The 12500-nt window shown below is 37.3% G+C and overlaps 1 protein-coding gene and 1 long non-coding RNA gene across 3 annotated transcripts in view; one reads left to right on the top strand and one right to left on the bottom strand.

The window, feature by feature from the left end:
- LOC137967821 (uncharacterized) overlaps positions 1 to 12500 on the top strand; it is a 71148-nt gene that overhangs the window by 17335 nt on the left and 41313 nt on the right. For both annotated transcript variants that reach the window (XM_068814406.1, XM_068814407.1), the window contains exons 3-5: positions 879 to 1214; positions 4011 to 4061; positions 11436 to 11747. In XM_068814406.1, coding sequence (XP_068670507.1) covers positions 879 to 1214; positions 4011 to 4061; positions 11436 to 11747 — 699 coding nt within the window. The remainder of the gene's footprint in view (positions 1 to 878; positions 1215 to 4010; positions 4062 to 11435; positions 11748 to 12500) is intronic.
- LOC138013436 (uncharacterized) lies at positions 7147 to 9670 on the bottom strand. The gene is made up of 2 exons (XR_011116505.1): positions 9289 to 9670; positions 7147 to 8633 (listed from the first exon to the last, which is right to left on the bottom strand). It is a non-coding gene; the product is annotated as an uncharacterized lncRNA (long non-coding RNA).

The raw sequence follows: 12500 nt of genomic DNA, 5'->3' as shown, positions 1-12500 counted from the left end.
TTACGTTTATATTGTTCAGCGGTATTAAGTGGTTATTGCAATGTTTCATTCTACTTTTTGGGCATTTCAGATGTCATGAAATTACATAACTTTGCGTGACATAACGCCTTTAATTGCAATGAGCATGTTTTAATTACTGCATCGGGCAGAACTTAAGAACCGCTGAATTTAAAAATAGTTTGCGTCACTGCGAGGTAGGATGGAGCTCTTTACAACTTGTAATATCATTGGATCCCTTTAGGACGCAGCTCTATTGTTTTTAGACTGAGTTAGCTGAAGAGAGCGTAGTGTAACGTGAAGTGCTAGATTTCTATCCCATATGAACCATGTGAGCGTTAGCCGTTAGGGTTGGCTAACGCTCACATGGTTCATATGGGATAGAAATCTAGCACTTCACGTTACACTACGCTCTCTTCAGTTAACTCTGTTTAAAATATAAGTGCTACACGGCCAACGTTTGTATAAACGTAACCTTTCCTTCTATTGTATTTAGGGTTAGGGTTCATAGTTGATTGGTTGTTTGTTTTTGGTCCATTGTTTTCTGAACCAATCCCAGGGGACGTTGTAACTGCTGCGTACTGCTCAAATAGACTTTAGCAGGATGAGTCCCTGACTTCAGCCTGCCGTACTAGGTAGTTAGGAAGAAGCAACGCACGCTTATCACACAATCACGAGAAAATTGCGTCATCCAGGTCTCACATTTGATTGGCTGTCACCGACTTCCTTTGATCATTGATCAATCAGAATGCTCGGAGTAAACCTCTTTTTGCCCTGAATTTCCTAATTTGTGCACTGTGTTACCTTAAACTGCTTTTTTATTCCTTATCAGAGATGCGTATTTTTTTCTTGCATATATATTATTAATTGTTTCAACACAGGTGGCGATGGGTACATGAAAGCATACGATACACTTGTTCCCGTCAAGAAATTCTCCAACGCGACTCTGAGATGCTCAGCAATGGCCTGGATGAACTGTTATCTCGCTGATGATTTGACATGGTATTACGGAAACAAGACCCTAAAGAACAATACCAAGTATACTATAAGGAAACAGAACACCAACGAATGCAACCGGGTAGTGGAAGCTGAGTTCTTTCTTGACATCTGGAACGTGACAAATGCAGATGTTGGGGATTACGTCTGTCAGATGAAATGCCGTATAGGAAAAAAAATTAAAAACGATTCTGTCCAATTAGTCCATTACTTTGAAGAAGGTAACAATGTACATAAGGCAATTTTTGCTGACATATTTGTTTACATTCTGTCTCACTATCATTAAAATTTGCTCACAGAACAAGGCATCATATTATTTACAAATTGACTTCACAAAGTAAAAGAACTCTTTGAACGTAGGACCCATACGCACTGGGAAAATTTTTTGTATATTTTGCAAAAAAATCTGTCATCATTTCCGTGATACAAGTGCGCACGGTGACATTTTCCCCACCAAATTTTGTCAAGCCTTACCAAACTTCGAAGGCGCCGTCGTCCTGCATCGGAGCAGGACCAATTTTTGCCAGGCGTGAAAACTATAAATATTTTACAATTTACGCGCCATGATCTGAAAAAAAAGCTTTTAAGTGCGGCCAAGATTACCAAATTGAAAATTTGGCGGAGACAATTGTTGTTGAAATTTTTGGTTCAACCAAACAAATTTTGTCAGCCTAGTGCTTGCGGGCCCTTAGTCAATTTTAAGCCTGGTAAGTTCTTAGGTGGCAAAAGCGCTGACCATCCCATACACTTATTTGCGACATTTCGAATTTTCAAAGCATCATTGCTCAGAGATTATCTGGCATTCAATTTTTTAGAGATAGCTCATTCTGAAATGCACTTTCAAATACGTTCTGACTAGAATGGATACTCCAAAACAAGGTGAGACACTTCGTGACACATATACGGGGTCAACATTTGGTGACATTACTTGGCAATACCTGACAACCTCAGTGTTGACCCGCTTTTGCAGATAAACAGCACTCTGTATAGGCAGAGAATAACGGCTGGGTTAGGCACTGATCTCTAGTGATAAGGTCTAAGCACCGATTCGTAATGGTTAGCTTCCATAAATTGCTCTGGTGACACAATATTTAAACTGAGTAAAACCAGGAGAAAATAAAATGAAGGAGGTAAGAGAATATATCCTCCATACACGCTTTGTTTCTTGGGTAATTACTTTGTTCGAAGAACAAAGTATAGTTTTTGACTCCGTTTTTGGACTCAACTGGAATTCGTACTCAGTGTCTCTTCCTTCAAAGGCAATCACGATGACGACTTAACCACGAGAGAATACGTGACAGATTAATGGGGAAATTTGTATTAAAGAATAGTGTGCGTGACCGAAAAAGAGTTTTTGTATTTTCGTTGCGCGCAATGCAATATCCGGTTATCGTATGACTCTGTAACAGATATCGTAATTTTATAATTCTCCCAGTATTGTTAAGAAAAAGTATTAAATATTTTTAAATATCATCGTAGAGACTTGCAACATCAGTTTTAAATGTAAACAAATATCCACGATCGCACTTATACTTAACCCAATCATTGAGTCATGGACTGTGGACTGTGAACTTCAGATTTCGGACTACGGAATTGAAACTGGTTATTTACCAAGATATTGTAACATTAGCCTCTTGTTCGTCTTTGGTTTGTTTTTGGTCTCACTTCCACTTCCCATGTGGGTAGGTTACAATATCTTGGTAAATAACCAGTTTCAATTCCGTAGTCCGAAGTTCACAGTTCACATTCCGTGCCTCAATGATTGGATATTTGTTTACATTTAAAACTGTTGTTAACGGCATTGATTTCAATCAAAACCAGAAAGCAGATGCTTTGCAAGTCCCTACGATGATATTTAAAAATATTTCACACTTTTTCTTAACAATACTGGGATAATTATAAAATCACGATATATGTTACAGAGTCATACATAGACTTGCCACAAGCGGACCTCACGAGAATCCCAGGAGAAAATATTTTGGCGAGCGAATCGTGATTTTTCGTTCGCGAAGTGGATGAGCGAGCGACAAAGTCGCGAGAGGTCGACTTGTCTCGCTTGCAAGGTTTTCATTCTTGCCTTGCGTGCAACGAAAACACAAAAACTCGTTTCCGGTCACCCACACAACTCTTAAATACATATTTCCCCGTTAGTGTCTCACGTAGTCTTTCGTGGTTTAGTGGTTATCGCGATTGCCTCTGAACTCAGAAGTGATATCGAGTTCGAATCCCACTGGAACTGTTTTCTACGAGAAAGAGAAATCTTACGCATGCACAGCCAGGGCGCGACCCGCAAAAAAAAAAAAATAATAATAATAATAGGAGTCCAAAGTCTAAAAACGGAGGCGAAAACTATACTTCGTTCTTCCAACAAGGTAATCACCCCTGAAACATAGCGTAAATTGGGGATGTACTCTCTTAGTTTTCTTCTTCGGTTAGCTCGTTTGGTACTTTATATACACAAAACCAAGTGTCTCACCCTCTAGTCACAACCCTTTTCAAATACTTAGTACTTTATATTGGCGGAATGATTAGAAAATAACACTGTTGCTCTAATGATGCAAAAAAATGTAAACAAAGGTACCCCTAAAAATTCTTTAGTTTCATTCAGCTGTTTTGCTCAGGAGTTTTTTAAATTTGTGGTCAGTACCTCTTTTAACCTAGTTTGAACCGTGATGTTGCGCAACAGATGTTATAGGAAGACACCCCATAGTTTAGATGAGTTGATTTGTTGAGTTAAAAACCAGTTTTGTGAAACAAAGGAAAAAGTTACGTTTGGCTGTGAGTCACGATTCAGAAAATGTGTTTATAGTTGTGGAGAAATATTGTCACTTATGCCACTCTCGGCTTCACGATTGGATAAACAAGCCGCTTTTCCCTTGTGAGCGCAGGAAAGGCTCTCAAAAAAATAATAATAATAATAAATACAAAAAACACACCTATACAAAGTCACTCGTTCAGTCACTAATAACTGTACAACTCAACTGATATTGTCGCGCTTGTGTATTCTATTTTCTCAGATGAGAAACAAGAAACTACTACTACTTCAAGAACAACACAGCAACCTACAAGTAAGGCAACCGGCTGACACTATGGTTTAGCAATGACAAATCGTGAGTGCAGCCGGACTCACTATTTCCACAGCGAAGTGATATTGAAGATAAAAAAACCTCAATTTCTTCTGATAATGAAGAATTTTACTTCATTGTCTTTGTTGCCTTTTGGCTTTCCCCACTTTTAGAGATTTTGCGTGGAAACTTGCCGAATATCCCACATTAAGCTACATTAGTATAAATGTTGCCGGTAAAATCCGTTCTCAGGTTGAATCCGTTTTGACCAAGGTTAAAATGTTGGTCCTCACTTAATCTAGGTTGAATACGCACTCAGGTAAATTGAAGAAACATTTTTGGTGCCTAGAGAAAAATTAGGGTCAGGTTAGGTTTGGTTTCTGTTATTATACATGGATAAATAAATTTCATCTTACACTACAATGACAAAATCATTTGTCAGAGAAATAAAATTCCTGTCTCCTCGCGCATCACATTTCAAAGCACGTATGCAAATTTGTTAACTCATTTTCACCGCGATTCCCGCGAAATTTTTCTTCTTTCAAATACATTGTATTAGCAAAAATGTCATTTCTCGTTTAGCGTTGCATCTTTTATGTTCAAATAACCGCCAAAAATAAAGATTTTCATAATTTAATATTTGCACAAAAATAGCAACGCACGCAACAAATTTAGTCGCATTTACCTCTTCGTCGAATTCTAATGCTTAACACAGGAATTTTTAGTTATTGTGAAAATCTTTCTATATGCTTTAGCAATCATCTCCCAAAATGTTTTTCGCTGATGGCAACTTTTATATTCGCGGTTCAAAAAATTAAGGTTGTTTTCATGTCGTAAATTTTGTTGCTGATGGCAAAATATTTATTCTCGATCGACCGTCCTGAAAACTTTCTTCTGCTCTTCCTAAAAACTGTGTATCAATATTTATTAATTTTACTTTTGCATCAATATTTGTTTTGCATAAAGCAAGCTAACAAAATCGGTACCTTTCTTAGTTCGCATTTTTGAGCCTTAAATAGAATTTTCGGTCCTATGCTTCTTTTACAAAGTGCTATATTTTTTAGGCCACCCATCCAGATACTAACCCCGCCGGACAGCGTTTAACTTCAGTGAACTTATGCATTACAAAGCTGTCAGCTGCTCAGAGTAGGCTAGGTCGCTGAGCAAACAACTGTAAAATGGCCAATACGTGGCTTGCAACCAATCTACATAACAATGAAGCAATGTTCAAATTCTGAGGGAAGAACAAAGGCAGCCAATGAGAACACCGCGGTAAAACGCACTGCGCATGAGTACAAATTTAAGCTTCCGGTCCATACGCATTTCCGGTTACGTATTTAAATCCAATGTAAACGAGATAAAATTCCGTACTGCGAAGTTTGAAAACAAAAAGTAAGAGTTAGCATAAGAAAGTGGGAGAAAGGTTTGTCTCGTTGAAAAGTTTATTTTTCATTTAAGTTTCAAGCGCTTGCACCAAGGGGTTTGGTGTTTGCACCAGCAACGAAATATGAGAGAATTTCGGGCGCGTTCGCGCTCGACAAGAGCAATTTTTTTTTCGTAGTTCTCCTTGTTGCGTTGGTCTGGTTGTGCGGCTCACCCGCAAAAAAGTGTGGGAAAGCCAACAAAAGCAGCCGTAAATGTGCCGGCAAAAATATTTTTTGTCAGAAGATTTAGCCAGAGCTGCCGAACTCCAAATGGGTTCAATCAACAGTTTGCCGTCTCCATTGGGACGAAATACGGAGGAACAACAACAGGTGCTCGGTTCTTTCTTCAAAAGGTACTTATAAAATTATCTCGTACTATTTTGGAGTGTCATTTGCATTTAATGTACCTCACATTTTTATTTTACTCTTCTTGAATACAGTACAGTGCGGACAATTACTTCACTAAAATTCATTGTTGGGGTGCAGGTAGCAAAATGCTACCACAGGTGGTTCAGTCTAAAATTGGTATATTTTGGAGAGAAAAAAGGAAGTCACGGAAGCTGGGAAATATTATTTTGAAAAATTAATTGCCAAACGAATTTAAGGAAAAATAATAACTTTATAGACTGCAAAACAAGCACTTTATGCCACTTGACAAACTAATTTTTTTTTAAGACCAAACCCATAAAATTGTACCAATAATTTTGTCAAAAATTTTGTCAAAAATTAATGCCATTTTCACAAGTGGCTATTGAAATTCAGTAGTACTCCAATGTTGTCTCCACATTGAGGATTCAGGTAGAGGGGTGTCCAGGAATCCTATGACACCGACGTTTTGAAAAATTTAATGAACCTACTCCATTTTTCATTTAGTGGGGGGAGATGCTTTTTGGACATCCAATTTTCAGTCTCTGGATACAAAGAAACTCATCACTAATATGTCTGTTTTTTATCATTTTTTTTAGATCTTGCAATTTACTCGCTCACCAATTTTAAGACTACACAAGAACTTGAAAGCAGCAACACAGCAGGGGTGAAGGTCTCCAAAAAGTTCACAACCATTTCCAATTGCTGTTCCAAAGACTTAAATTTCTACTAGCAGGGAGGATTTTACTGTAAAAAAAAATTACTACAGCTAGTAACACACTTTCATCACATTGTAGTGGGTTAATGTGACAACAACAAGGACAATCAACCAAGAATAATTATTTATTTTATCTTCCAGCAATAAAAAGGAATTATTATTTTTAATTGCTGGAAGATAAAAAAACAGCAGGAGGATATCAAATAATGTATCTTGAGAGATAAGATTCAGTGCCATCCTACAAAACTTTTCAGAAATTTCAACTTGGCCTAATAAATACTTCCAGTACAATAAATTATTGAACCTCTCTTTCTGGACTCGGGTAGCATCTCAGCTGCTTCAATAAATTTTTAATCTGCCCTTCCATCAGATTTAACTTTTAAAAAAACTCATAACTTCATATTTCTGTAGTAATAATTCTTCAAGCATGTTGAACAAGAGCATACTAACCTACATTTGAAAGGGGCATAATCCCACAATGCATTTTTCTGGATATGACTTTACAGAAATAATTCCTGTTACCTTTCCATATGGACAAAATACTTTGACTAATAATAATATTTTAGATATAACAAGTGTGCTGAATTTTTAGCGATTGCTTTTAATAATACTAATCTTTCCTACCATTCCCAAGGATGAATAAATTAAGTTGAATACAGTAAGTGGTCACTGGTGAAGTAAACAAACTGCCCCAAGGGGACTCCCTTACAAAAATGACAGGAGTTTTTGTTGTACCTTTTTGGGGCAAAATTTGTGGATTTGTAGTGCTTGCAATGCTATGATCAATATCTGGAACTGTACATAGCAGAATTTGGTACGCCAGCAAATAACTTTTACTTCTGAATTATAAAATGCCAGTCATTTGTCACTTTAGAACTGGTTCCTTTGTAGGGGTTAAGATTTCGTTCGGCTATGTCCACTAAACAAGACTCTGTTACCTTCAAGGGTTGTTTTAAAAAAATTTCCAAGTACCCTGTCATTTTCATAGGGAAGACCCCTCCTGAGCAAATTGCATCCTTATGTTTGGGTTCCCATTGATTTAATGATAAAAGCAACATTGTTCTAAAATAATATTTATAATAAATACCATTATAGTCTTTTTAACCTAACTTTTTTGCACAGTTTACTCCTTGAGCCACCAGCTTCAACTTTGATACTTTTGAGCAGTTATAGTAATGGTGGAGGTTATTTGGTTCAACTAAAGAATAAGAAAATCAAAGTAATAATAACACTAATGAGCTGTACAGCTGAGGTCTGTCAAATTTCCATCTGAGTAACCTGACAGCTCTTACAGTACTTCTCAATGTAAAGAAAAGGAATCTTGTGGACTTGAACAGTCCCAAACAGAAATGCTGTGTATTCCAAATATGGTCACATGAACTCTTCAAGGTTTGCCTGCTTCCAGAAATTCAAATCCATGAATAGTTTGAATATTTTTCCTGGGCTCCTTTAAATTGTGTACACTTTTTAATGGTTTGCCTTTAAACGTAACATTCACAATCTAACGCAAATACAACTGAGGCTGACAAGACAACAATATCCTTTATTTAAACACAACCAATATTAAAGAAATAATACGTGCTTGTGGGGTTGTGTGCTAACTATAATCAAGATGCACTACAGGAAATAAAAACTTAAAACTAACTATGTAAGAGACATAGGATATGAAGTAGAAATTAATTACTATCCAAAGATCATATTGTAAATATTATAACAGGTTGATTGACAAGTCCTTTGCTCAAAATGGTAGAGCATAAAATTATTTGAAGTCCAGCAGGACCCAAGACGAGAAGTTATGATAAAAGCTGTAAACTTTTTTCTAGAATATTTTACTGCTATCAAACCCAATGAGACCTTATGCATGGGATTGTCCCTGTTTCTAGCTGCAGCTCCAAATCACGTAATATATTAATAAATTTTGTCATCTAAAAAAAGAACAACATGTGGGGTGTAACCAAAAACGTCCATGGTAATAATGTAATTCTTCATTTCAGGAACAACTATCCACTGTCAACCATCACATGACTCAAAACAGATTAACTTGATCCGACAACACATGACAGTCCCCTAAAACCAAATTACATCATTAATGCTTCCACAAAACAATAGTCTAATAAAAAAATGATTTGTTACACGCAGAGTCACGAATCTGAATCTATAGATATCTATATATAGCTCTAGTAATGTACCCACACTTCAGTTCTTCCAAACATTATTTTAACGAAAACATGGATTGTGGCAGGGTCAAAAACGTGCCTTAAACACAAATTAAGTGCAAATCCATAACTTGGTAACTATTTTAACGGACAAAATAATGAAATTGACGTCGACATGGATCGGTGAGTTGTGACCCCGGGGTTGTGACTGCTAAGAAGTATAATAACTTAAAGATATATTAACAAGAAAAGAGAATATAATAACCTTAAAAGCAGCTATTTAAAATATTTGATGTTAGGGTTACGTTCCCAATGACACAGTCACACTCAAAATCAAATTCACATCTGATCGAATCATTGATCATTCACGTTATGTAGAGGTGCCGATCGTAAGGAGTAACGCAGAAAAAAATAACCTTCACGTTGCACAATATTGCCATTTCCCTGCCACAAGCCAATTCACACATGAACGGAAACCTTGGGAATCCTTCTTTCTGTACATTACAGTAACTTTTTGTACCCGATGGCAACTAACTTTCTACATTAAAAATTGCGTAAAAACTTACCTGTTTCGCAGCTCTTTTCCCACGAAATAAAATTTTCCAGGAGCAAGTTTTCCGAGGATACTAGTTGGATTGGACTTGCAAACGTTTTACACAACATAGACGTTCTCAAAGAATACATTCCATTTGAAACTGGCGTTCAAACTAGCCTTGATCGCTCTAAAAAGAACGTAAACCAACAAGGTACCGATTCTCAAACGGCAGCCATATTGCGCGACTGATGCGGAGACAGAATCAAACCGGAAATGCGGCAGATCACGCATGCGCAAACGTTTTGCCGCGGTGTTGCCAATGAGAGATCTTTTGTTATCGTCCACCAACATGACGGCGGTGACGCAACATGAAAACCACGTATCGCTAAAGTTGCTTATGTAACTGGGATGACCTTTCTTAACTGACTTTCACTTCATCCCCAAAATCAATTCGTCAAGTTAAGAGGACTCATTGAAATTCTCTTATGATTTCATCTGTAGTCTTGCATGAATTGTATTCGTCAGAAAATACGTCACCATAATTTTGTAGTTTCCATTAATTAATATGCCATCAATATTATTTCAAAATTAAACCAGAAAGAACTGTCAGTTCAGTTTTTGTACGTGTTTTGGCACCAAAAGTAGGCAAATTGAAAAAGCACTGAGCAAATTCGAATCAGAATAAACGTGGACGTGAGATAAAATACAACTGAAGCGGTCCAATGGTAGCTCTTAAGTGAATCGTTATATATAAGTTTGTTTAAAAGTTGTTCAAAAGTCTGAATGCCCGAAACTCCCGGGCTGCATATTAATTCAGCCGCGTACACACGCATTGCATTCTTAAATTATTGAGTCCTTGATGTCATTTTCGCCTTGATCCAGCTCTCTCAAGATTTTAAAGTTAGTAATGGCGGACCACTAAACAGGAACATTCCAGTTAAAATAAACAGGTGTCTTTTCTTGAAATCAAGGCTTAAAACTTCCATCAGTTACTGTTTAGTTAACAACGTTTTGGAATGCAAAGAAAAATAAAACTTGTTTTTTGGTCATAGTAGCACTTTGACAGCGGGGGCAGCTGTGGTGTCAGCTATTACTAGTAATAAGAGTGTTGATCTATCACTTTGCAGCCTTTCCAGAGCACAATCTCGAATGGATTTATTTTTAGATACACTTTGCGCGGGAAACAAACAAAGAGCAGCTCATTTAACCAATCAGAAGAAGTCCTGTCATGCGTGACTGCTTCTGTCATCTTTTTTTCGGGGACAATTGATTTTCGTCTGAACGGGTATTCTAAAAATAGACACATTTGTGACTGCGCTGGGGAGCCCACCAATGCCATGAGAACACTCTTATCTAATTCACTCTTGATAGTTATATAAAGTTCTGCCGCCTTCCAACAACTGCACAAGGAGCGACCGGATCTGTTTTTCAGGGCATTTTAGGACTGGTTGCGAGCTGTCTTCAACTGCCGACTAGGCTACTGGAAAAGTCTGGGCTCGGTTGTTCAAAGGCCGATTAACGCTAATCCGAGATTGAAGATTAACCAAGAAGTTTTAAATTATTTCTCTACTCCCAAATGCTGTTCGACGCTGCTATTCGGATAAAATTTACATTCGTAGATGTTGATCTTGAAAAACAAAAATAAGCAAAAGAAACTTTAACCAAAAAATTGAAAACATGAAACAAAAGTTTACGCTAATCCTGGATTAAGTTAATCGGCTTTCGAACAACCGGGCCCTGGTGATGACTATCCTCAGTAGTGACCACCTCTCAGCCAAAATAGAAACTATCCTATTTTTAAAGATTTTCCCCTTTACCTGGACACGTTGTGGTTAAACATTTTGAAGCAGACCGCATTTACTGTTACAGTATTGAAGAGCCTGTTTCTCAATTTAAGACCCATGCAAATACCTTTTCGCGTCCGATAGTGTAATAGGCCGGTCTTGGAGTTTTAGGGCGTAAATCCCTTCTGTTTTGAATATACAGAGGCAATCGTGACATCAGGGAAAGGACAGCGAAAGGTTTCGAAATTTCGAGAAACGGACCCTTGTGAAAAATTAGACTCATTCTAACAGCCGAAAAAGCTTTCGCAGCTGCGTATGAAAATAACGAGGATATTTTTAATGTCAGCGATTTTTTTTTGCTTTATCAATAAAATATGATGTGGCTTCTTTTTAGCTACTGCCTCGCAGGAGGTTTGCACAAGGGGACCCTTCCCATATAAAAAAGGCGACAGGGAGATTTTGGACTGCGACTTTACCGATGCAGCAATACGTGATATCCTTTGGTACAAAGACAACAAACTACTCGTCAATGGTAGCGGAGGTCTTTATCAATCATTGACTCGATTAAATCATGACACTCTTCGCAGTTCGTTACTGTTTCAATTTGTGCGCTTTAAACATGCTGGAGTTTACACTTGCAAACCAGAACCCAGTCAACCCGTCAGCAATTGTCCAGATGGCAAAAGCGTCAACATCCTGGTCGAATGTAAGTGTTCTTGTGATAATTGCCATTTATCTTGGAGTTAAGGTTTTTTTTTTTTACTGACGCCATTGTTCACACATTTTTCATTAACATACGTTTTTGCTTAGATCGAATTATAAACAAATTTGTCTCAAGAGTTTAAAGAAATGATGAAACTTAGTCATCTTTTCAATTTCAGAAATAATCACTTTCATGTCGCTGGCCATGGACGAAAACAATTGTATATCCACTATTACGCCATTTTACCATATTTGGTCACGATAACGCGCAAAATATGAGACGGTAATACACTGTTGTGTCCCGGCTTGACCGGTTTAGAACGGAGAAAATACGGACGGAACGGGAGTTGTTTAATGAAGGAAATTGTTTTCAACACTATACAAAGCCTGAGAATTTAGCTTGTCATCGCCTGTCACTCGTCATTTCGTTTATCCAATCAAATAAAAGGACATTTCGCTGTCTTTTTTTTGTGCTGATTACATCGTTCACAAGCGCTCTAAAGGACAGATGATGCTTTTTTTTAAAACACTTACCAAATAAAATTGAAGCAAAATAACACCTTTTTGTGGTGGAAAAATAAATCTCTTATTCGATGGTTTAACATGGTTTAACATAAAATACTCGCGGACATTTTGCTCATTGCTCGTATTTTTCTCGCAACTCGAAAAATATCCGCACGTTTTATATGTTAAACCATCGAATAAGATGTATATATCTGATCTGATATCAAGAGAGGATGAGGTAAGAGAACAGATA

Source organism: Montipora foliosa, chromosome 8 (assembly GCF_036669935.1).
Source record: "Montipora foliosa isolate CH-2021 chromosome 8, ASM3666993v2, whole genome shotgun sequence".
Taxonomy (NCBI): domain Eukaryota; kingdom Metazoa; phylum Cnidaria; class Anthozoa; order Scleractinia; family Acroporidae; genus Montipora; species Montipora foliosa.
Note: the sequence above shows the minus strand (reverse complement) of the source record. Positions and strands in the feature narration are given on the sequence as shown.